Source organism: Rhinolophus sinicus, chromosome 17, assembly GCF_057876585.1.
Source record: "Rhinolophus sinicus isolate RSI-liver-muscle chromosome 17, RSI-T2T, whole genome shotgun sequence".
Lineage (NCBI taxonomy): Eukaryota > Metazoa > Chordata > Mammalia > Chiroptera > Rhinolophidae > Rhinolophus > Rhinolophus sinicus.
In genome coordinates, this window is record NC_142517.1 from 126249537 (window position 1) to 126277311 (window position 27775).

A 27775-nucleotide genomic window follows, 5' to 3' on the forward strand; every position below is an offset into this window, starting at 1 on the left:
AATTAAAATATTAGAGAAGAAAGAATGGATTGTAAGTGACATAATCATTATTGGATAAAAAGGCAAAGCTCCTTTTATCATCATCAAGTAATCTACTCTAAGCCTTGAAAACAAGCAAAGATATTATGTCTAAATAAATTGAAGGGCAAAGATTAACAGCTATCTGAGCAGAGTGATTAGTATGGTCGGGCAAACTGAAATATTCAAAGAACGAAAACCTGACTTTCCTTTCACCAACACATTTCTTCTGATTGGATGGATTACCCAATCACTCCCCCTATTATCTTTCATTAAGTCAAACCAAAGTCCAGGCAGCCACTCAGTGGTTTTATTTTTGGTTATTTCCTTTTTTAATCTAAATGCTTTTTAAAACTCTTTGAAAATAATAAAATCAGAAATAATCTACAGAAAGCTGAGGTAGTTTCTTTGCCAGGACAGAAAAACATGTGTCATTTCTGTCATTTCAACTTTGCAAAGTGTCCCTACTTTCTAGCATTCAGGATGAAAAAAGAAAAGTGACCAAAAGAGAAAGAAAACTAATTTGGTTGCCAAATTACACTTAACATATGCAGACTCCCCAAAGCTACACCTTATACTGAGAAGAATAATCCAGAGAAAATGATAGAGATATAACACAAGTTTAAAGTCACATAATTATGATCATGAGTAACCTGCTGATGCTGAAAAATCCATCTAATGTTTGGAGGATATTTCTATTGATGACCTTAGGAATTGATTTTCACACACATGAGCCAACGTATTGATTTCTGATTAAATGGTATATGGAATCTTTGAAGACTAATGTCAATTAAGATACTAACTACAGATACAATTATTTACTTTAATTTTAAGTATACACAACTCAAAATAAATATAAAAAGGTATACACATACCATTGATCCATCGAGCTTCTGGATCATGAAGCACAAAGTCTTTCCTGAAGAGGTCTTCTAAAGACAATCTGGTTTCCGATGAATTTGTGAGTTCATCTAAAACAAAATAAATCTTAGATTAGATATTTATTTCATGTTTGTTTTTAAAACGAATGAATCATAAAAGTTGGAATGTTTCGGTTCCAAAATATGTTAACTAGATGACATTACAAAATTACCATTTTAACATGGTTTTTGACATTTGAAGTTTATCTGTTTTATAAATATTTTTCAGTAAGTTAAGTAATTTTTACTAAAAATGTGTTTATCCAGTGCAAATTTAATAGATCAATGTCTTCTTATGTAATGATATATTAATAACATAATACGAAAGCAGTTAAGAATTCCCAGTTCACATTGTGCCCCAAAGGGTACGTTTTTCACTCTTTAATCATAATCTAGCCAGTGCTTTCCAAAATCACTTCAACATATTCTCTTTAATGATAAATTTACACTATTGTAGTAAACATCAAAACTGAGTGAGTCTGAATATATTAGATAAAAAACCAAAACTAAAAAACCTCCTAACTCATAAAGAAGTTCACCAAATAAACAGAATAAATACCAAGTCCCACTAAACAATTACCACTCAACAAATGCTAAGTGGATTTAAGAGTAAATATGAATGAAAACCCATATTTATATTAGTCCGTGACATATAAATTAGCTGTATTCCCCCCTTTAAATTCCAAGATCTAAGACATGGAAGGACAACACTGTTGAAGTACCAAAATTAGGCACAACAAACACACTTTCAGATGCAAGAGGCTATGGACGAGTTAGCAATATTTTGTTTTCTTTGCAAAATAATAGCATCGCTTATTCACTGTATGAAATTGTCTTTGTGATCTTTCAGCTCTGACCTTCATTCTGGTTGAAAACAAAATGTCAAAGTTATATACTAACCTCATTAGATATTGTTTTTTAAAGGTTCAGCACTTATTATAGCAAGAGCTTTGTTTCTTCCAGCTGAAAAGCTGGGGCAAAAAATCAGTAACTTCGAATGCAATGTCCTTTAACATGAATCAACCATGTATTTAACTCACAAAATAATCACTAAGGATCAACTGAAAAAAGTATTACTAGTGGAAATAGTGAGAATTGTTTGATTTCAAGGCTAGTATAAGATATGATTATATATAGATTTACAAAACAAAATATTCCATTTGATAGTCTGATACATCAGAATTTAAACTTTGTTCATTTAATACTGGAACCTTTAATTTTCAAGGTATTAAGTGAAGCATTGTAAGGTCCTGGAGACATACCTACACCCTGCCCTTAGGGGCTCACGCTTGTAAAGCAAGAAACAATAAGATAGATGTCAGAAAAAGGATACAAAGTGCATTAAGAGTTGGGAGAAAAGAAGGGAAATATCTTGCAAAAGCGTCAAAAAAGGCCTTAGTTAAAAATAAAAGACCAATTCTTATCCATTGTTGTGGGAATGAAAAACAGTGCAGATACTTTGGAAGACAGCTTGGCAGTTTTTTTTTACAAAACTAAACATACACTCCAGCAACTTGGTATTTACCCAAATGAGCTGAAAACTTATGGCCACAGAAAAACCTGCCCGTGGATATTTATAGCAGCTTTATTCATAACAGCCAAAATGTGAAAGCCACCAAGATGTCCTTCAGTAGGTGAATGGGTAAACTGTAATCTATCCAGACAACACAGTCTTATGCAGTGATAAAAAGAAATCAGTATCAACCATGAAAAGACATGAAGGCATCTTAAATGCATATTACTAAGTTCAAGAGGACAAATTGAAGAGACTACGCACTATATGATTCCAACTATATGACTTTCTGAAAAAGCCAAACTATGGATACACTAAAATATCAGTGGTTGTAATGGTGAATACATGTCATGATACATTTGTCCAAACCCGTAGAATATACAACAGCAAGACAGAACCGTAATGTAAGGTTATGGACCTTGGATGATAATGATGTGTCAGCTCATCAATTGTAACAAATATATCATTGTGGTATGATGTTCATAGTATGGGAAGTCTCACCTTGTGTGAGGGCAAGGGGTAAATGGAAGAATCTCTGTATCTTCAGCTCAATTTTTCTGTGAACCTTAAGGTTCTCTAGAAAATGAAGTCTATTAATTTTTTCTTTTTTTTTCTTTCTTTTTTTTTTTTAAGTTAAATGACCTAGGCCTTACAGGTTTCAAAACAGAGAAAGGGAATAGCAAGGACAACAGAAGGAGCGTGTTAGAGAAAATCATGAGTAATTGTTGTTTGACAAAACAAAAGAGATTTGATTCTAAAACTCATTTTCTGTCATAGGAGTTTGGGATTTTAATCCAATGAGCTAATTTTATTAGGATTTCTGAAATATACTTATTCTATGATATATCTCAATAAGAGCAGATTTTGGTATAGATAAATTCCAAAATTTTGATTTCCCAGAGAGTATATAAAATGCACCATCATTTTGTATAATCCAACCCCTTCAATTCTTAGAGAATTATATTTCACCATCTCTCTTTGAAATACATTTATTAATTTGACCCAATGAAATTTATATACATAAAGGTGAAAGGTGGGAGTCTAACTTTATTTCAGTGGGAGAGATTATGCTAACATAATCCATTACATAAATGATCCTTATCTACTAAATTGAAAAATTAACTGCATGTATTGTGTGTATATATATATATATATATATATATATATATATATATATATATGTACATCGTTTCTCTTCCAAAATATTTTCTGTTCCATGTAAATTCCACATACTTCTTTTACTGTATCTTTTAGGCAGACGTAAATATAATAAAACACTTTTTGAGGCAAACGCTCCACACCAAACAATATTATTTTCAAATGATTTTTCAAAATATATTTTGGTAATTCTTTAAGTTTTTCTTTCCTTGAGCTTTTATATATTATTTGTTATATATGTATACACATACATATATAATTTAGAATAAGAATATTTATAAGTATACACACATGTGCAGTCGATTAAATTATTCACCATATCAGATTTTCTAAAAACTTCCAATAGTAATTAAATCTTTAATTTTCCTGCATATCCAATTATATCATCTAAAAACAAAAATTGTCAGTTAATTGCAAATTCACATGCAGTTGTGAGAGACCTAAATCTTTTATACCCTTCATGACTTTTCCTCAAGAACATGTAATATCTTGCATAATCTTATCAGAAAAAGAAATTGATATTAAACTCTCCACCTACTTTATTCAGACTTCACCAATTTTACATATAGTGTGTGTGAGTGTTTAGTTCTATTCACTTCTATCACATATGACCAGCAACAGTCAACATACAGAAAAGTTTCATCACCAAGATCTCCTGCAAGGCCCTTTCCCTTTCATAGCCTCCCTCTGCAACCCTTGACAACCACTAATCTATTTTCCATCTCTATCATTTTGTGATTTCCAAAATGCAACGTATGTGATTTCATACAGTACGTAAACTTTTGAGTTTGTCATTTTTCATTCAGTGTAATTCCCCTTTAGATCTAAGTTGTTGAGTGTATCAATACTCTGTTCCTTCGTTATTGCTTAGTAATAATATTCCAGGGTATGAATGTAACACAGTTTATTGAACAATTCATCTGTTGAAGGGCACCTGGGTTAATTTTGTAGTTTTGGGTTATTATTAATAAAGCTTCTATGGACATTTTTTATAGCTTTTTGTATGAATATAAATGTTTCTTTCTTTGGGATGAATGTCAAAGTATGCAATTGCTGGGTCATAAAGTAAGCACATGTTTAGTTTTATAAGAAAATGTCATATGCTTTTCTACAGTAGTTTTACCATTTTAAATTCTCATCAGCAATGTATACGTGGTCCAGTTTCTCTGCATTCTTGCCATAATTTGGTGTTGTTTTTAAAAATTAAGTTATTCTGATATTGGTGTAATGATATCCCATTATGGTTTTAATTTCCATTTCCCTAATAGTTAACAAACATATTTTAATGTGCATATTTGTGATATGTATATTCTCTTCAGTGAAAAGTCTCTTCATGTCATTTGCCCATTTTCTAATTGGATTATTTTTGTTTTGTTTGTTTAACTTCTGAGTTTGGAGATTTCTTTATCCTAGATACAAATAATTTATTACACACGAGTATGTCAATTTAAAATTTCCTCAAAAAATCAATTATAGTAGTGTTTTAAAAGTTAAATCAAGAATAAACTCAAATGTAAAAGCTCAAACAATAAAATAAAATAAAATTTCCTCCAAGTCTCTACCTTGTCTTTTCATCCTCTTAAAAGACTTTTGCAGAATAAAACATTTTTAATATTGAGGAGGTCCAGTTTATCAATGTTTCCTTTTATAAATCATGCCTTTGCTGATAAGACAAAGAATGCTTCACCTAATCCAATGTTCTGAAGATTTATTTTTCCTATATTTTTTCTAAAAGGGTTAAGCATTATATTTTACATTTAAGTCCCTGATCCATTTTGACTTATTTTTTTATAAATAGTGTGATGGTTAATTATAAGTTCATATTTAGTTTATTTTATTGCCTATTTGGTTCTCAATTGCCCCAGCACCATTTGTAGAAAAACATGTATTTCATTTTAGTGAACTATTTCATCAGCTTCAATGTCGAAAATAATATTGAATAATAATAGTGATAGTGTTTTCTCCTTCTATTATGGCAGCGTCTTTAATAAGATATTTTTCATATTTTTTTAGAAAGGAATCTTTATCATGCTTTAGTAATTTGTGTTTATTCCTGTGTCAGAGAATTTTTATTTGAAATTATCACTATATCTTGATACACATCCATATATACTTGTACATTCTTTTGTATAATGGTATTTTCCCCTCTAATGTGTTGTATAAAATTTGTATAAATGAAATTTCCTATTTCCCACCATCCTGTGTTTATATAACAAAATCCAACTGATCATGGTGAAATATGGTTATTTTTATACTGCTAGATTAATGTGCTAAATGTTTAAATATATAGGTCTGTGTTGATGAATGAAATTACATTGTCCATGTTTTGTCCACTTTGCATTACACTGATCAGTTAACATTTTAATATATTTATTAAATATTTTTAAACTTTCATTTATTTTCTGTTACCTGGAATAGTTTAATAATGTTATAATAAGGATTTTTTCTTCTACTCTAATTGTCCTTAGAACTTATTTTAAAATCAACCCTCAAAGAAATTCAAATTATTGTAATTAAATATGCCTTTTAAATGTTTATCAGAGACAAATATATGTCACTTAAGGATTAATTTCTTTGGTTTCATTCATTACTGAGAGTGAACTATAAACTTTGTTCCTTTTTCTTTTTTTCTCTTTTCTTTCTTTGTTCTTTTCTTTAGCTCTCCTCTCTTGAATTTTTCAGTCCTAGAATAAAGACTTCTTCCTTCTACATATAATGAATATTTAAGCTTTGCTTTTAATAGCCTGCAAGGCTGGCTTCTTTCCCCTATCTCCCTTTATCTCCAAGTCTCATCATAATCTTTTTGGATGTTCATCCTTTGTAATCAATCCTCTCTTTTCCAAATGCCCTCTCCCAAACCCTACTGGGTATTAGTATCTTCGTTTCACAGGAAAACCTTAGGCTCAGCAAAGTTAAACATCCTGACAAAGGTCACGTGGTTAGTTAAGAGACAGGATTGATATTGGAACCTACATCTCCTTGACAAATAAGCCTATAATGTCTCTCAAAATTTTCTTATTCCTCATTCTCTTTAATACTCTGTTAATTAGGTGTTTTTTCAGAAACACCATATACAATATTATAAATGATATTTTAAGAATAGCTTTATTCCCTTTAGCCAGAGAACTCATCTTCCAATGGAAATTACACTCCTCGATGTATCCTCTCCAGACCTGACTAGCATTTAATTCTGTTCCAACTTACCCATGAACGTACCTTTGCCACAGCCTTTCTCTTTTCTGAAATAGAGCAATGTCACAGTATTCACTAAAGAGCAGAGATTTTGTCTGTTTTCTCAAGAAAACTATCTAAATCATGGCAGCCTAAAATTCCATATTTACCCAGGGATCACTGTGCACGCTCTTTAGTATTGGGAACTTCAGGAGCATTCCCTATCACATCTTATCAGCAAGCACCTAGAGCCCCCACTACAACCTGATTTCTCAGAAACTTAGTTTATGTTAGAATCACCTAGAGAAGTCTTACTATTTGATACATCTTAATAATTGTCTCTGTATTTTAACTCCAAGGCTACACTTCTCAAACAAGAATCTTGGCTATCAGTCATTCATGCCAATAACTCACACTGAACACCAAGCAGGTAGCGCAGAAGAAAACTGACATTAGATTGCAAATAATTTGAAGAGATGATCCCTCACGTAAGTTCCTTTCTTAGAAATCTTCAGAGAAGGAAATTCTGAAATCCGTAACTGTTCCCTAAGATCAACAAAATATGTCTTACATATTCACCTCTCATAGACCTTATTCCTCACTAGTAAGGTACTGGGTAACATGTTATCTCTAGTTATTAGGTAACTAGATATGAGATACTTCTCTAATGTGTGTGTGTGTGTGTGTGTGTGTGTGTGTGTGTGTGAAAGTCTGAAAACTTCATATATATTAATAGTTGCTATTCAAAGGGTAATTCTTTGTTAACCAAATAGGACCCTAGAATTATGGTTTCAATTATGAATAGCAGCACACAAATCGAATGAGACGCACAGTACAACAATAACGACAAGTATTTAAAGAACTGGAAGCAAAGTAATTATTTGCTGAACAGTTACAAGGTATAGAATATTAGCTGAAACATTTAGCTTTGGATACCCAAATGTAGTAACAGAGCTAAAATTAAGTAATTGATTCCATGTGTTTTTCTCTGCTCCAGTCTGCCATTTAAGATCATTGACTGCTGTTGGTATTTCTGTGCTGTCTTCCAAAAAATTCCATCCTGCCTTTAAATGGCCTTTTGAAATAAGTTGGTTGCATAATCTTAAAAGAAAAAAAAAGAAAGTTCTTCAGTATTGAATTGAAGAAAAACTAATCTAAGACTTCCGATTCTTCATTTATCTTTACTGAAATGAATTGTGTTACTTTTTATCTAGTTTACTCTTGACATCAGAGGTTCGGAAATATTTATTTTAACTTAAATCCTGTTTGAAATAATTTCCTGTTAAAATAGGAAAGGAAGGAAGGAAGGAAGGAAGGAAGGAAGGAAGGAAGGAAGGAAGGAAGGAAGGAAGAAAGAAAGAAAGAAAGAAAGAAAGAAAGAAAGAAAGAAAGAAAGAAAGAAAGAAAGAAAGAAAGAAAGAAAGAAAGAAAGAAAGAGAGAAAAGAAAGAGAAAGATAGGGAAAGAAAAAGAAAGGTGTTTATTCAAAACTTCTCACAAGAACAAATTTTCCTTTTCTGCGCATGTAAGTGATTCCCTTCTCTGTCTGGACACCCAATGCACCACCATGTCCATTTCCCTCTATTATGTTTAAACCTCGATTTATTCTTAATAGCTATTTTCATTTTCTGTGGGTAGTGTTGGTACAGGCTCGTCTTCTTGTGTATTTCTATTTTAAACATTATTCAATGTTTAAAGTTCATTGAAAGAGTAACTGCCTTCCACCTCTCATACAACTAGTTGAAAATACAGAATACAAATCATAACAGTCATTTCAGATTTTTACAAAATATTTATGGTTCGTACATTCTCTAACCAGTCAACAGACAGAACTTAAAGTTTTATTTTACTACTAAGCAGTTGAAATATTAATTCCCCTCTTATTTTCTACCATTCTTTTCTTTCACTAGGATGTTGAAACACTACACAGCAGCCTAAATATTGTCAAATGTATGTCATTTGAAATCAGATATAAGATCCCAACTTTTTTTTTAACATTTCCTAATTTATCACCTAGAAAATGAAGAAATGTTTACTATTTCCAAGTTAAGAAATTACTGTTTCCCCGAAAATAAGACCTAGCGAGCTCATCAGCTCTAATGTGTCTTTTAGAGCAAAAATTAATATAAGACTGGGTATACTTTAATATAAGACCCGGTCTTATATTAAAATAAGACCGGGTCTTATACAATATAATGTATACATATACACACACAATAATATAAGACTGGGTCTTATTGTATTATAAGACTGTGTATAATATGTTATATTATAATATATAATAATATAATACTGGGTTTTATATTAAGTTTTGCTCCAAAAGACGCATTAGAAGTTGATGGTTCGGCTAGGTCTTATTTTTGGGGAAACACAGTATGTAGTTTGTAATGTAAACTTGAGAAATAAAAGTATATATTATTGAAACAGGAAAAAAAAAGTCGCAAGATATGTCTTGGTTCAAGCTACTTTTTTTTTTTTTTTTTTTTTAATAAGTGAGGACATATATGAAAATTAGGCAAAGTACTCAGTTCACTTAATGTCAGTCATTGTCATTATTATTACTAAAACATTATAATGTACAGGTCAATACAAAGTACGTTAAATTTTACAGTTCCAGAACCATAAAAAAAATATTTTTTGGTCTTGTGTAATATTCATGTCTTTCACAGCCATTCCCTTCAGCCAAAATATCTCCATTATGATCTCAGTTTTATCCTAACAAAAGAACAGTATTAAGTAGCTTCTTGTAGATAACGAAAAAATTTACTCTCTTTTTGAAGGAAGGGCATTCGATCATATTGAATTTGTAAGGCCAATAATATGAATCACACAAACAATAAACTATAAATGTCTTGTCAATGAAATAAACTTCAAGCAGCTTGTCACTTACATAGTATTGCTGCGAACGACAGTTCATGCCCTCAAATAGAAGCACAAAAGGAATTAGTGCTTCGCTTAACATCTGTCTCATAGTTCCAGAAAATTCCCTCTGCACCTCTTGGCATGCTGTGTGTTTCCTTTTTGTATTTCTTTCTTCAGCCTAGTCTTACTCTAATATCTTACTGTGGCAATAGCTAAGTTTCTGGAACAAAGAGGCCTTATCAGTTCTACTAACTAGAACCAGTTTTGATTCAGACTAACTCTATATCTTATAAAGTCTATAATATATACTTTTCTAACTCAATTTATTTCCAAAATCAGATTATCTTCCAATGGATGTTCTTTATTTCTTGAGTGTATTTCCAGCATGAGACTTGCCTATAGAAAGCCATATTTTAATTACAAAGAAATTCATTTTAAAAATTCAACTAAATTCAGAAGTTACTTAATTCTGACCAAAGCTGTGTCTCTACTGAGTAGATGAAGAGGACAGCTAGCAAATAAGTAATTATAAATTTATGTGTCTCTTTCTCCCCCTCCTCACCCTTCCCATTTTTTTCACCACACATGAAGAGAATATTTAGGATATTTACATTAAATACAAAAATACTGAAATACGGATTCCAAGAAATTTGACTCCTAATATACATTCATCATCTCTAAACTTCCTAACACAAAGCTGTGAACGTATTCTCCAATTCTCTATTCTCAGACAGGAACAAACAATGATACTGAAATAAGTGATCAGAGCCGAGAGATCATATTCTAGTCCTAGTTCAACTCTTTACAATCTTAGCTAGATGACTCAGTCTATTTAGGCATCAATTTCTGATCTGTAAAGAGAAAGAGTTGGAGTAAATTACACTATTGCCAACTATGTTCTAAGGACTCTCTCTTGCCTTCTCAGGACAAAGAAGGGGGGTGATAAGGATGGGGGGTAGATGGTTAGTACCCTTCACCTAGAACAGAGAACAGCTCTGTTTTAGTGCTAAATTATTCATACAGAATTTTATTGCATGTACTCTGCACACACACTGGTGTGCACAGACACTGATGTGCACACAGACACACACATAGATACAATATAATAAAGTAGCTTGCATATCTAAGATTCTCCTAGTTTCTCTTAGAGTTTGTACTACTTCCCCTTGCTTTCAACAGACTCTAAATGCTCATCAAATAAGGAATGCACTTTCAGGTTCTGAAAGGTTAATTAAATTCTACCTCAACATTGTCATCTCTTGACTAAGTCAAGAACTTTAGGATTTACTCATAGGCTTAATTAGTCAAATCAGTTATTCAAAATGCTATCATGTTTCCCCAAAAATTAGACCTAGCTGAACAATCAGATCTAATGCATCTTTTGGAGCAAAAATTAATATAAGACCTGGTATTATATTATACTATATTGTATTATATTATAATGTTATACTATACTATATTATATAAGACCCAGTCTTATATTACATTAAATTAAAATAAGACCACATCTTATATTAATCTTTGCTCCAAAAGACGCATTAGAGCTGATAGTCCGGCTAATTCTTATTTTCGGGAAAACATGGTAATCATTCTCAAATCTCTTTCTGAGAACTTTATTCAAATAAACATCTCCTGAATTTGAGTAGAAAGTCTAATATGAGAAATGTACTTACATAAAGGAATTTCCAATTTTGAGAAATAAAGGGAAATTATACAATAATACAAACACACACACACATACACACACATCCTGGAATGTTTGTCTTTTTACCGCAACATGTTATGGCCCTGCCTTAAGCCTTTGAACCCGTACACAGCCATGTTTAAGTTGCTTCCTCAGATACACTGTTTGTTTCAACCACATTACCATGAGCAAATTGTTGTATCATATCTCTATAACTTACAGCAGAGGTTTGCAGAGTGTGGCTCATGGAAAACTGGTGAACAGAGGTCCTAGAAGTCTAAATGTTATTAGTAATACTATTATTTTAAATGATACCACCCTTTTACAGTGGGTTGAAATTTTCACTGTTGGCACATAACCAATGGTGGGTAAAACACCAGGGATCTTGTAGTCAACTACTGTCACTCTATTCTTTACTGCTATACATGTACAATTAAAATAATATATAGTTTCACTTAAGAATTTCCTTGATATAGTTCTAAATATCATTAATTGCATTAAACCTCAATACTTGAGATCTTTTTACTATCTGTGTGGTGAAATCTGAAGCATGAAAAAAAAAATGAACAAACACTTCTGCTGTATACCAACATGATGGTTGTCAAGGAAAAGAATGTGGGCAGTTGGTTGAGTTATAAACTGAAATAACCAGTTGCTTCTTTTTTTATGGAACATCATATTTAGTGAAAGGAATGAATTAAAAACTATGATTATTTTGATTTAAGTATTTGGCAAATATTTTTATTCAAAATGAATGAAATGAAACGTTCATGTTTAAATAAACAAGCATGACTGAATTTGCTACAAAGTATAAATTCAAACCTTTGAGCAAAAAATCCTGAATTTTAGAAACCTTGTGTGCTTCACTTTGAATTTGACACTTCCCAATACTTTTCTAGTGAGACTTTTCTAGTGGTATCGTCAGTGATGTCAGTTGTGTTTTTCTTGCTGTTTTTGTATAATAAACTACACCAACATTTGGAACATCTGTATAACTCAGTAAACTAAGACTTTCCAAATGACCAAAGTTTGATATTAAACAATCATACATCGGTAAAAGATCCTTTCAAAGTAAAAGAAGACCAGTGGATTTTACTGTAGCAGAGTATCAATATTTTATTAACATGGTTTCAGATACCAGATTGCAATGAACCTTAAGAATCTAACACCTGTCAAGTTCTCAAGAAGTATCAAGGAAGAACATCTACAATTACGCGAAAAAGCTATTAAAATACATCTTCCATTTCTAACTACATTTCTTTACTAGGCCAGAATTCCTTCATATACTTCAAAGCAACCTATTGTTAAACAATTAACATAAGAGTACATATGAGAATCCTGATTTCTTCAGCCAGACATAAACAGATGCACAAAATTATAAAATTATGCCAGTCTTCTCACTAATTTCTTTTTGTTTTGGAAAATACATTTTTATTCTATTATATATATATATATATATATATATATATATATATATATATATATATATATCATTTACACATAATATGTCATTGCCATTTTAAAAGAATTAATAAACACTTTAGAAAAAGTCTCAGAATTTTGTTTTTTTAATTTTTAATCCTGTACATAATGATAGGTATAATTCAAGTGCCCCCAAATCATTTTGGGTTCTCTAAGAACTTATTGAGAACACATTAAGCTCTACTGTGTATATTTTACTGTTTACTTCACCTACATTTCAAACTGCTAAATTTATAGTAAATATTATTCTAGATCTCTAAACATGGAGACTTTCTTTTGGATTTGTTAACATTATCAGATTTAATAATCATACTCTATTATGTTACAAGTTCATCATCAAAAACTTGCACAAAATACTTACCTGATATGCTCTAAGTTTTAATGCCAGAATCAATAATTGTATAATTTTGTTACTGGTCAATAATTAGTAAAAATGCAGTTTGTACTAACAGTACAAACTACCATGCATGGTATAATAATTGCATGAAATTGTGTAGATGTTAAAATATAAACTCTATTATTCACTAGGCCTTCAAATATAATAAATAACTCACGTTGATCACAAAAGACAGAAGCTAATATACATGTAAATTATGTCAGTAAAATTGGTTATCTTAGTAATATTGGTGAACATGGAGCAGTAGGAAGCCACAAGTAGCCATTTCCCCACAGAAACATCAAAATAGCAAGTAAAACTCTCAGAATAAACACTGTCGAAATTCTAGAAAACAGTCAGAGGTTTACAACAATTAAGTAAAAACTGAATCAAGACAAAGGCAAGTTAAAAACAGTAAGAACCCTTTGTGGCACTTTCATTGGCTATTATTATTCCAATCCCCTCCCTGGCACAGTTGGGATCTTTAAGTCAGCAGCTTACATTTACAGTATGGCATCCTGACCCCTGAGTGCTGGAGGAAACAGAGTAGATCTCATTTTCAAAGAATTTAGTTTGCCTTCTCTAAACTCCCTGGGAGATACCTGAAGGACTGACACACACACACACACACTTATCTTTGCTACACCTGACTCACATCACTCAGCACAGAAAAGCAGTGGATGTTCCTCAAAAACATTATAAGGCAAATGAACAAGCCACAGCTACCTGAGGAAAAATATACTATTAAGGCATAAAATAGAGCTTCCAAAGCTTGAGGAAAAAAGCTGGGGAAAGATTCTCTTTGGGAAATTAGGTTTTGCAAATGCAATGAAATTAAACTAAAAATCAATAACAGAAAGAAAACTTAAAAATTTACCTAGATGAGAAAATTAAACAGCACACTTTTTTTTTAATTAAGATTTATTGGGGTGACAATTGTTAGTAAAGCGACATAGATTTCAGGTGTACAATTCTGTAATACATCATCTATATATCACATTGTGTGTTCACCACCCAGAGTCAGTTCTCTTTCCATCACCATGTATTAGGCCCCGTTTACCCTCTTCTAGAGCCCCCTTCCCAAACAGCAGACTCTTAAGAAGCAATATTTCAGGGAAGAAATCACAAGGGAGATTAGGAAATACTTTGGGACAAATAAAAATAAGAATACAGCATACTAAAACTTATGTGACACAATAGAAGCATTATTCAAAGGGATATGCAGACTTACAGCTGTAATCATCTGCATTAAAAATAAATAAACTCAAGTTGTGGAGGAGATCAAGATGGCAGAGCATATAAACACTGTGCCTGTTTCCTTCCATGAACACACTAAAATTACAACTAAATTATAGAAGAATCAACCTGGAGAAACATCTGAAGTCTGGATGTATAGAAATTGTATAATTATAAAGAAGCGATATAAAGAAGTCAGCACAACAAGACTGGTAGGAGGGGTGGACATGTGAAACCAGCTGGTCCCACACCTCCTTGTGGTGGATGAAAATTGGAGGTTCCCCCAGGAGGAGCGAAGGGCCCCAGCCCCTCATGAGGTTCCCCAGCACAGAGTATGGGTGCTGGGAAGAGGAACGTCCACAGCATCTTCCTGTGAAAAACAGTGGGGATTCCTACCATCCAGGTGGGACAGAAGGCTGTAGGAAACACAGACATCCTGTTAAAGGGCCCAAACACAGACCCACTTGCTCACAGGCACTCACCTTGGGCTCCTGCAGAGGGAGGGTGACTCAGGAGATATCTGAGGCCCATGGGAGGCAGACTGAGGTATGTGGCTTTGAGGCCCATATCATAAGGGTACCAGAAGCAGAAGAGAGAAAGCAAGGGATTGAGAACCTATTTGAAGAAATAATGACTGAAAACTTCCCTAACTTGGAGATGCAAATAGACATATAGGTTCAGGAAGTGCAGAGTCCCAAACAAGCTGAGCCAAAACAGGCCCATGCCAAGATACATTATAATTAAAATGGCAAAGTTACAAGACAAAGAGAGAATCCCAAAAGAAGCAAGAGAAAGGCAACTAGCAACTTATAAAGGAGTTTCTGTAAGATTGTCAGCTGATTTCTCAGCAGAAGCTTTGCAGGCCAGAAGGTATTGACACACAATATTCAACATCCTGAAAAGCAAGGAGCTACAATTGATGGTACTCCATCCAGCAAGGCTATCATTTAAAATTGAAGGTCCAATAAAGTGCTTCTCAGACAAGAAAAAACTAAAGGTGTTCATAACCACCAAACTTGTATTACGAGGAATGTGAGAGGAACTTCTTTAAGATGGAAAAAAGAAAAAAAGAAAAAGATGAAAATTATAAACAATAAAATGGCAATAACTACATATCTATCAACAATTACTTTCAACGTAAATGGATTAAATGCTCCAATCAAAAAACAGAGGGTGGCTGAATGGACACTTACATATGCTGCCTACAAGAGACACTTCACTTGAAAGACACACACAGACTGAAAGTAAAGGGATGGAAAAATTTTTTCACTAGCCAAGATGTGGAGGCAGCCTGGGTGGCTGTCTACGGATGGATGGATGGATAAAGAGGAGGTAGTATGTATATATAGTGGAATATTGCTCAGCCAGGGAAGGGAATGGGTTCTTGACATCTGTGATGGCATGGATGGTCCTGGAGGGTACTGTGCTGAGTGGAGTGTCAGACAGTGAGACAGATGCTATGTGATTTCACATATATGTGGAATCTAAAGAACAAAACAAACAAACAAATCAGAAACAAACTCACAGATAATAGAGAACATTTTGATGGTTGCCAGATTGGAGGGCGTTGGGAGTGTGGGTGAAAAAAGGGGAAGGGATTTAGAAGTACAGGTTGGTTGTTACATAGTAGTCATGGGATATAGTTTATAGCACAAGGAATATTATATTGTAATAACTATGTATGGTGTCAGATGGGTACTAGATTTATTGGGCTGATAAATGGGAGGGGTTGGGGGGCCTGGGTGAAAAACGTGAAGGGATAAAGAAGTACAAATTGGTAAATACAAAATAGTCATGGGGATGTAAAGTAAAGCATAGGGAATGTAGTCAATGATATGGTAATAACTATGTGCAATGCCAGGTGGATACAAGAGCAGTCTTCTCAAATTATATAAATGTCTTACCACTATACTGTACACCTGAAATTAACATAATATTGAATGTCAACTGTAACTAAAAAATTAAAAAGGAGAAGGGGAAGAGGAAGAGCAATAAGTGGTACAAATTTCCAGGTACAAAACTAATAAATTATGAGGATGTAACAGTAACATGTAGCATAGGGAATATAGTCAATAACATTGTGGTAGCCTGGTACAGTGTCAGATAGTTGCTGGATTTACCATGGTGATCACTTGTTTAGGTATATAAGCATTGTACAACGATGGCATACCCCTGAAACCCATATAATATTGTATGCTAGCTATATGTTTAATAAAATCTTTTTAAAAACTAAATAATAAGCTCAAATCAATAAACTAACTTTACATGTAAAAAAGTTTAAAAAAAACTGAAATCTACAAAAAAGAAGCTAAAAAAGATTAGAGTGATGAGAAACAAAATAGAAAATTGAAAAACATTAGAGAGAATCAACAAAACCAAAAGTGGTTCTTTGAAAGATCAACAAAATTGACAAAAATATTTATTAAGTTAAGTTAAAAAAGAAAGAGGATGCAAATAATCAGTCAGATATGAAACAAAGAACATTACTAAAAATGTTACAGAAATACAGTGATTTATAAGAGAATATTATGCCCAACTATATGCAAACAAATTAGATAACTGACATAAAATGGGCACATTTGTAGAAACATACAAACTACCAAACTGACTCTAACAGAAATAGAAAATCTGAATAGATTTATAAAAAATAAGTAAATTACATCAGTAATTAAAAACTTCCCAAAAACAACAAAAAAAGTCCAGGAGCAGATGGTTTCACTTGTGAATTTTACTATTTATAGAAGAATAAACACCAATCCTTCTCAAGTTCTCCCAAAAATGAGAAGAGAAGGGAATACTTCCTAACTTATTATATAAGGTTAGAATTATCCTGATCCCAGTCAGGACAAAGAGCATAGAAGAAAAGGAAAGTTATCAATTTTCCATATGAATATAGATGCAAAAATCCTCGTTGAAATACTAACACAGAATGGCAGAATATTTTTTTAAATTAGTAAATCAATTTTTTCAGCATATCAAAAAGATTATGCATCATTGACAAGAACAATTTACCCCCAGAATGTAAGGGTACCTGAACAAAAGAAAATCAACCAACATACCTATATATTAATAGAGAAAAGAGGCAAAAACACATAATCATCTCAACTGATGATAAAATACATGTGATAAACTCCATCACTCTTTCTTTTTCATAAAAATACTCAAAAATCAGGATTAAAAGTAAACGTCCTCAACATGATAAAGGATATTTATGAAAAACCCACAGTTAAGATGACAGTCAATTATGAAAGACTGAAACCTTTCCTCTGCGATCAGGAAGAAGGCAGTGATGCCTATTTTCACCATTTCTATTCAATATTTTACTGGAAATTCTAGCAAGAATAATTAGTCAAGAAAACAAAATACAAGGCAGCCAAATTGGAAATGAAGAAATAAAATTATCTCTGTTCAGACATGGCATTATCCTCCCTATGTAGAAAAGCCCAAAGAATCCACAATAACCTAGTACAACTAAGGCAATTTAGCAAAGTTAAAAGTACACACTCAAACTCAAAAATAATTTGTACTTCCATACATTGCAATGAGTAGTAAAACAAACAAACAAACAAAATGTACTTAGGAATCAATTCGATTTACAATAGCATTTAAAAGAATAAAATACTTAGGACTAAATTTAACCAAGGATGTAAAGACTTTTACACTTAAAACTACTAAAATTATTGAAGTGTGACAATGTTGATGAACCTCTGAAATACCATGCTAAGTAAAAGAAGTCAGACTTCAAACGTCACATATCATTTCATTCCATCTATATGAAATACTCAGAATAGGTAAATCTGTAGAGACTGAGAAGAGATCGGTGATTGTGAGGAGCTGGAAGTAACTGCTTAATTGGCTTCCTTTTGGGATGATGAAAATGATCTGAAACTACACAGAGGTTGTGGCTGCACACAGAGTGAATGTCCTAAATGCCACTGAATTGTTCATTTTAAAATGGATAATTTTATGATGTGTGAATTTCATTTCAATAAAATTGTTATCAGCACCATTCTTTGACTCAGAGAATAAAGATGATGAATTCAACGGGGAAAAGTAAGGTAATTTGAGTAACTAGAACTCCTGAATGTTGAATTGTAAGCCATACAAAAAAGTAAATCATTTGGCCTTGTTCCCCTAATATTATATGATTACAGGTGATGCGCCAGAAAAAGCAAGGTCAACTGTGAGTCTCGGATTAAAGAGCTTCTACATCCCATGCAAAAGCCTAATTGTGATGCCCAAATTTAAAGCACAGTCTTCCATTTACATAGGATATTTCCTACATCTAGTTTCACAGATTCCAGTTTTTCTAGAGTTTACTGAATTTAATTTTACACTCCCTTGAACAATCTTGACCAAGAAAAGTAGTGTGGAAGAACAACTAGAACACTGAACAAACACTGAAATTTTCCAAGAACAAAAGTAGAAAACAGCGTATTATTTATTGTTTAATGCTTCTTTCTTTCCTTTTATTTATTTATTTATCTATGTATCTATGTATCTATGTATCTATGTATCTATCTATCTATCTATCTATCTATTTATTTATTTTTTACAGATAGCGTCTCTTGTTACACCTTATAAACAAACTCTGTAATGGGGTTCATTCAAAGCCAAAGAATGGGATGTTAAAATCTCTGGCAATAAAATATATGTTAAAAGACACTTTTTTTCCTCTCCCAGGAAGTGGGGCAATTGCATGTAACTTCTCCTTTTAAGGAAATTTTGCTCCTCAAGGAACAGGCTATCTTGCCATTTTTAAAGGCGAGGCGATCATATTTCTAAAATAAATATTTATATTAACAAGAGGCAAAACTATGGCAAAATAATTAAAGTTGTACAGTGACATATAAATATTTTTTATGCAATATGGTTTAGGGAAAAATGTGCACTCATTTTTATCATGGATATTTGTGGTTTCCCAAAAAAACATGATAGCTGAAATAAAAATTCATACAGAATTTATAGGCATAGTTTTCAATTGCCCACTTCTGTCATTTCCTCCCTGTTAATCCCTTTTCTATCCCAGCTTAATTTCTTCTCTGCTGTGCATTCCCTTTAAGGGATAGACAGAATCAATTTGATCATTAAAAACATTAAGAGGCAGAATAAGGGGGAACACATTTCACCTTTTTTTTTTTTCTTGTAATGTTTCTTGCTCATACTTTCCATTGGTGCACTCATATATCTTAACCTATATTTCAAAAGATAAAACAAATGTCTGGGCCAAAATGGCCTGGGACAGTGAGTCAGCTTCTCCCTGTTCCAATTGTGTGACCAGCAATTTACAATAACTTGTAAGACTTAACCAAGTAATGTAGAGTATGAATAAATTATTAGTATCTATTCCATGTCCATAGTGTGAGGATGAATAAAATAGTACATGTAAAGCATTTAGTACAACATCTGGCATGTAACAAGCAGTTAATAAATGAATGTTACTTATTAAAGCAGATTATTTTCTGATTTTTAAAACTGAACACATTGTAATGTAACCCAAATCCATTATTTATCTGATTGGAGAAGACGAAGAGATGAGAATAAGTAAGGAAATCAAATCTGACAAATTATTGAAATGGAACTGTAAACCAAAGACAAAAAATAACTACTCTTAGTTTATTAACGCCAGAAAAAACTGCCTTTTATTCAACATCAGAGATCAGTCTATTAGAAAAGTAACAACATTCCATGTTATCTGGGGTAAACTGTTATAATCTACCATTGTTTTATTTTTGGCAGCCTGATTATGTCTGGGTAACATTATATTCAAATGTACTCTTCTGTGCTATTCTTGGAAAAACAAGCAGAAACTATTTAGTTTATGCCCACCCATACAACATGCCTCCGTTTTTAATTCTACAAAATAAAATAAACAAGTTGCCTCTTTGTTGCTGTTGATATCGCCAAGTGAGTAACACAGATTTCTTAATCTGTAAAACGTTATCTCTCCCTCATAAAAGGATAATAGGACAGTTTAATTGTTGCTTTGACATTTTAAAACACAGGTTCAGATGCTTAAATGACACCTTTTAAATTACAGTGGCTGAGAAATTGCTTGTAACATAATATAACATGACATTTTAACTAACTATAACCAGGAACTATTATTTTGGCATAACATAATAGTAACCAGAATAAAATCATTTTGAGTTTTTTGTATAAAAATAACAAATCAGTTGCCAGCAGTCCAATAAAGTACTTGATTATATCAAATCTTTCTGGAAAATTACCGTTTTTTTCTTTGTTTGTTTGCTTTTTTAAATAGGGATAGGTTAAACTCTTTAAAGCCTTGTGTAAAAGCCTGGTGTCTAAAACAATGGGAAGAGATAATTATTTACTTCAAAGTCATATTTGCAGGCATATATCATGGAGAGGGCATGAACTCAAGTCAGTCTGATATCAAGGTCAGTTGAATCACTGTATCTGCCATACTTTTTCCACAAATCAGACACCTAAGTCAACCAAATTTCCCTGACTCTAGCTGTACAATCTAATAACTAATCTGGCTTTAGATTAGTGTGGTAGGAGGCATTAAATAAGATAATTTTGCACACTCTTTGAAAATAAATGTATTTCCTCAGAAAAAGGCATGTGTTCTTAAATGTTAACATCTAGTTTTTGTTTTATTTCTTTTTCTAGATAGGGTTGCCTATATTTCTCTAGTTCCCTACACTTTCTTAGTTCTAAATCTTGGCACAAATAAACTATTGGAGCATATCTTCATGGATCAAATCCTTATCTTACATAAAGATTTACCTATCAACATCACAGTGGCAATCTCAACCTGTGTAAATTCTTCCGCAATCTGACATCAGAACCTAGTGTAAAATTCTTACTATTAGAGATACTTTTATGAGTTGAATAAAAACTCATCTGTATAGTGGAACTGGACAATTTGTTAAATTCTTTTTTTAACTAAGATCAGCGGAGTGCTGATGGCTTATGCATAAATGCTTGGCTTCTTTTGCATTCTGATAGCTCTGTAAAGACCCAGGATGCTAAAGGGTACTAAAAAAAAAAATGAGAAATTGCCTAAAGGAACAAGAGCTAGACTGAATGATCAAGACACTTTCAATGCTTTACAACTTTGTCTTTAGTCAGCGATGACAGTAAATTAACCCCGATGACCCTGTTTTGACACTGACTGATTACAGACATCAATCAAAGGGCAACAGGCCACTGTTCATGAAGAACTGGTGGAATATACATAGTCCACAGGTGTTTATTTCAATATGGCAACTGGATTGAAGAGCTTGATCAATATCCTCTACTGAATACTTTGTAACTCAAAAAAATACACCTCTGTTCTCAAAACTGGTCCAAATGGGTAACTGTATTCTGCATGAAATGTTTTCTGACAATGTTCATTTCCCTTCTACATATTAAACATAAATATGAGACTGCAAAGTAAATGCTTTATGTAACTACATAAGACCAGTTTCCAAAATTTTAAGCATGAATGTATACTCATATAATTGTAGAGTATAATTATTTATCTTATAGTTACATATTCTTTAAATAAATTCACGTATTCTTTTTTTTCTTTAAACAAATTCAATACAAACAAAAAAATGAGAGCTTGATCAATGCATCTAAAAAATTAGAAAATTTGAGGTGAATAGTTTGTTACTTTCAGATATACTTATTAAGGAAATACTTGAATGGTTAACCCACTCTTCAAAAATAATCAGGACTTCTCTTCACAAGGCAGGAAATTAAGACACCTGTGCCAAATTACTTCTGTAATAAAATTTGCAATCAAACCAAGATTGCAATGAACATGTGTTTTTCTGGTTATAGCCTTGTATTCCTTAGTACTTACCTATAAAATGTGATACTATTTTGAGCAAAACAGTTTCTAAATCATGTCTTAGACTATATAACTTCTTGTATGCTTCCTCCTCCACCTTCCACCCCACCCCCCAAAAAAACTCACTAAATATAATTTCAAGATGGAAGAGGCTTAGTGAGAAAGCTCACCAGATTTAATATTGGTATGTTTGGTATCAAATAAGCCATTATTATTGTTGTTGTTCTTGTTCTTATATTAGATAATTGATACTAGAGCTGCAATACACTTTAAAAGATCACTTCCCAGTCTAGCAAACCACAGATGCCCTCTTCTTCAACAAAACACTTGAAGTCCAATGAGGTAACTGATGTGTTCAAAGTTATATAACTTTATAATGCATAAGAATTGCTGACTCCCATCCTTATTGGAAGGATTGTTCTAGAGTCAGATTTTGCCTTAAGGTCCAGTATCTTGTTGGGCAAGCAAATCCATCCCTTGCTGAATAATTCCAGAACCAGAAGTTCCCTTTGCTAACATGGATTCCCCTTCTTGGTTGAAAGTTTCCACCTGCCTGTCTGGTTTTGCCTAGAAAGCTGGGACTTGGAAACTATTGGTGGACAAAGGCAAGATGAGAAGGGGAGTTTTGTCTGTTATCTTTCCAGTTGGAAGTTTTCTTTGTGGATCTATTCTAGCATAGCTGAGGTATCTCCAGCCTGCGAGTAAGAAGGGTTAGTATAATTAGACCATTAGTGTCTGACCACAGACAAGCACAGGCACACATGCTAAATCAAAAGTCTACACTAATGGTCTTAATGGATTCTAGTCCCCAGAACCGGAGGTTAAATAAATTCTGCTTTTTCCCCGTCTCATGAGGGAGGAAAGACTAGATAACTTCTAAGAGTGATTCCAGGTTTATGACTCAGGTTTTTAGCCACAAAATGCTAGGTGTCTGGCCTTGTATTTCACTCTGACATGTTTAGTTTGAGCCCTTCATAAAGGTCATGTAACTAGGCTAGTATTTGCTTGTTCGTAACTCAAGCAAATTCCTAACCATTGTCATGACACCCACCCACTCTTCAATTTTATAATTTCCCAGGCCCTCATTGGCACTGAGATTACAGAGAGTGCAGAAAACACTTTTCTCTGCTTCTTATATGAATACCTTTTCCACTCCAGCATGATATCCCTGCCAAAATTAACAGTGAAAGCCAAAGACATTTGAACATGTGGTATATGAGATGAACTAAGTAAACTGCAAATCTAAATAATAATAGCCACTTCCATTTATATGATCAAGTCTTTGGTTTGGGGATGTTGGGTTGTTGTGTATTTGTGTGGTTGAGAAGGAAGGGGACTGGAGGTAATAGACTTAAATCAGCCAGCTACTATGTATAGCATCTACAATGTTATCAAAACTCCATATTTATCGATTGATGAAGGAATGAATGAATGAACAAACAGACCACTGAAAGACTGACTCCAGATTCCACCTGTCATCACTTAACGTCGAAATTACAGAGGATCTATATTCCTGACAGACTTTATACTTTTTCTTGGAATTCTCCCTCATGCAATACAGTGCTTGGCATTGTGTCTAGTGCTCAGAAAGTACTGAATAAGAGCCATATAAGAGGAACAGCAGCAGCAGTGCCAGACGCCATACTAAATACTTGAAGTATATTATCACATTTATCCCTTATAATAACACTGAAAAGTTGGCACTATATGTTGTACCCATAATATAGACCAGTGAAGTAAGAAACTAGCCAAATTCCCTAGACTAGTAGTAACTTTTAGAGCTAAAGCTCAAACCAAGGTGTGTGTCTTGCCAAAAGCCCTTGCTATAATAAGTGAATAAGTGCATGACCTACTGAGGTCAACTATACTGCGTTTTTATTTTGGGGCAACTGGGAAAGGGTTGAGTAGAGGAAATTTAATTTAGTGAATCTCCAACTCTAGAGTTTGTTATACCAAACTCTCCAGGACCCCCAAAGTGTCAATATGGCCTCAGAGAATAAAAGAAAATTTGAGAAAGTGAATCACCAGGAAAAGATACTAGAATCGGGATGGGAGAAAGCATTAAGAGAAACACACAGGCATTAGACCACTAATTTCCTCCATCAGGGTGAGTCAACAATAGAAAACAGTAAAACTGAATCATTCATTTTTTTTCGTAATTAGGCTAAAATTCTTATATGTAATAGAAGCACTAGGTGAACATAAACTCATCTTCCAGAACAAAAATTTGTGGCATTCTGCAGCAACTTAGAGCCAACCCATTGCTCAATTACACTGTACCACAAGTGAATAAATAAGGCAGTTAAGAGAGGGCTCCCAAAGAGCATACTGGGTAAAACGACCAGCTCTTACCGGGCAAGTTTTTTCTTTCCTTTTTAAAGTTATTTTTCTTTCTTTTTCCTCCCTCCTGACCTCCTTAATTTCTTTCTCAATCTCTTCACATGTTAAATAGCAACTACAAACTATATTTTTGAGAATGTATACATTCCAAAGCCTATATTTCTACAAAGATGAAAAGTACCACATTGGAACAATTGATATCGCCACCTGTATAACTACTCATCATAATTAGTTGACTAAAGGACTCAGAAAGAGAGCTATTGTTAATCATATTTCCTACATAAGAAAATGAGTTCAATATGTTTTAAGCAGCTCCTTAAATAACAAAGCCGAGGCAGGAACTACATAACATATACAGAACAGAACAGAACAGAAACACATTGAAAAACAGTCTTCAATCTTATGCCAGAAATGACTATTTTTTAAATAATTCTAAATCATCTATGGATGTTCAGTCTTTGAGGATGTTAGTTGGATGGGTTATAGCAGCATGCAAAATTTATTGTTGCTAGAAGACAGTTTGGAAAATTTTAAAAAGGGAGCAGCCTTTCTCTGCCTTCCATATTAGCACCTACTAAAGAGTAGTGAAACTTCCACGTTCTGAAATAATTCCACTAAGAAGAGTTCGGCCTACTGAAAATTTATATATTAATGTGAAACATTTTAATCTCAAGAACATAGTCCAAAGATCACTGAAAGGGAAATTTGGAGTGGATCTTTAGAGAGAATCTTAGAATGGAAGAAAAAATAAATTGCAGGGAAAAGGAGAAAGAGGCATTTAGAGACTTAGCTCATTCTTTTTTATTTCAGTTTTAAAGGAAGTGTTTCTTTCTTTCCCATGTCAAGGAATCCAGCAGTGCCATAGGAGATCCATATTTTTCTTTTTTTTTAGTTTCAGGTTACAAAACAATGTAATAGATGTAATAGCTAGACATTTATACCCCTCACAAAGTGCTAATCCCCCCAATGTACTATCCCTCTGACATTGAATATAGATGTTACAATTCCATTGACTATATTCCTTATGTTGTACTCCACCTCCCGTGTGTGTGTATATACATACATTAAATATATATGTGTGTGTGTGTGTGTGTACACACACACACACACACACACACATATATACACACACACATATGTATATATTTAATTATAGTTGACATTCAGTATTATTCAACTTCAGGTTCAGGTGTACAGTGCAGTGGTCAGGCATCTACACCATCCATGAAGTGGTCTCCCTATTAAGACAAGTGTCCATCTGGCATCCTACATAATTTTTACAACATCATTGATTATATTCTCCAAAGTGTATTTCATATCCGGTGGCTATATTGTGATTACTAATTTGTACTTTCTAATCTCTTTACCTTCTCCCCCATCCCCACCCCCCTCCCATCTAAAAACCATCAGTTTTATTTTTTCCTATATCTGAGTCTATTTCTATTGTTTCCTGTATCTGAGTTGTTCATTTATTCTGTTCCTTAGATTACACATATACGTGAGATCATATAGCATTTGTCTTTTTCTGTCGGACTTATTTCATTTAGCATAATATTCTCTAGGTCCATTCATGTCATTGCAAATGGCAAGATTTCATTTTTCTTTATGGCCGAGTAATACTCCATTGTGCAAATGTACCACAGTTCTTTATCCAATTGTCTACTGATGGGTATTTAGGTTGTTTCCATGTCTTGGCTATTGTAAATAGTGCTGCAGTAAACATAGGGGTGCACATACATATACATTTTTTTTCAAATTACTTTTTCATTTTGGATTTCTTTGGATAGATCCCCAGGAATGGAATTGCTGAGTCATAAGGTAGTTTCATTTTCAATTTTTTGAGGTACCTCCATACTGTTTCCCGTAGCGGCTGCACCAATCTGCAATCCCACCAGCAGTGCACAAGGGCTCCCTTTTCTCCACATTCTCGCCAACACTTGTTGTTCGTTGATTTATTGATGAGAGCCATTCCGACCAGGGTGAGGTGGTAACTCATTGTGGTTTTTGTTTGCATTTCTCTAATGGTTAGTGCCATTGACCATTTTTTAATGTCTTTTGACCATCTGTATGTCCGTTTTAGAGAACTGTCTGTTCACGTCCTCAGCCCATTTTTCATTTAAGTTCTTTTTTTTTTTTTTTGATGTTGAGTTGAATGTTTTTTTTAAATAAATTTTGGATATTAACCCCTTATCATATGTTTCATTGGCAAATATCTTCTCCCATTCAGTAGGGTGCCTTTTCGTTTTATTCATGGTTTCCTTTGTTGTGAAAAAAACGTTTTAGTTTGATGTAATCCCACATGTTCATTTTTTACTTTTGCTTTCCTTGCCTGAGGGAATATATCAGTAAAAACATTACTAACGGTAATGTCTGCAAATTTACTTCATATATTTTCTTCCAGGAGTTTTATGGTTTCATGTCTTACATTTAAGTCTTTAATCCATTTTGAATTTGTTCTTGTATATGGCATAAGAATGTGGTCCAGCTTCGTTTTTTTGCATGTGTCTGTCCAGTTTGCTCAGCACCATTTATTAAACACACTGTCTTTACCCCAGTGTAAATTCTTACTTCCTTTGTCATAGATGAAATGTCCATACTACCTAAGGCAATATACAGATTCAACGCAATCCCTACCAAATTACCAAAGACACTTTTCACAGAACTAGAACCTATAATCCTAAAATTTATATGGAACCATATTAGATTAGCCACAGCAATCTTGAGAAATAAGAACAAAGTGGGGAGGTATCACGCTACCTGACATCAAATCATACTAAAAGCCTATAGTAATCAAAACAGCATGGTTCTGGCATAAAAACAGATACATAGATGAATGGAACAGAATAGAGAGCTCAGAAATGCATCCATGCCTATATGGTCATTTAATCTATGAGGCTTAGCTCATTCTTGTCTGAGCTAAACCTTTGTCCCTTAAATCCTCCCTTGGCATTTTCACTACAGGTAGGCTATCAACTACATATGGGACATTCAGACTCCACTCCTTCATCTGCAACCCACATTAAAACTCAAATGTCCCCTGCATTTATGAAACTGGCAACTATAAGTCTCTAAGTAGCATGGAGACCAAAGATCTCCTTGGCATTTTCAATGTATGTACTTTACATTTCAGCTTCCTGAAAATATCTCGCATGATATTTGAGCAAAATTACTGTCCTTCCAAAATGTCTGGTGATTTTTTTTTTTTA

The 27775-nt window shown here is 33.2% G+C and overlaps 1 protein-coding gene across 3 annotated transcripts in view; it reads right to left on the reverse strand.

Annotated features, from left to right (window-relative positions):
• The window catches only part of DPP10 (dipeptidyl peptidase like 10), a 1313078-nt gene that overhangs the window by 438272 nt on the left and 847031 nt on the right, over window positions 1-27775 (reverse strand). For all 3 annotated transcript variants that reach the window (XM_074335439.2, XM_074335432.2, XM_074335443.2), the window contains exon 3: window positions 894-989. In XM_074335439.2, the coding sequence (XP_074191540.1) occupies window positions 894-989 (96 nt within the window). The remainder of the gene's footprint in view (window positions 1-893; window positions 990-27775) is intronic.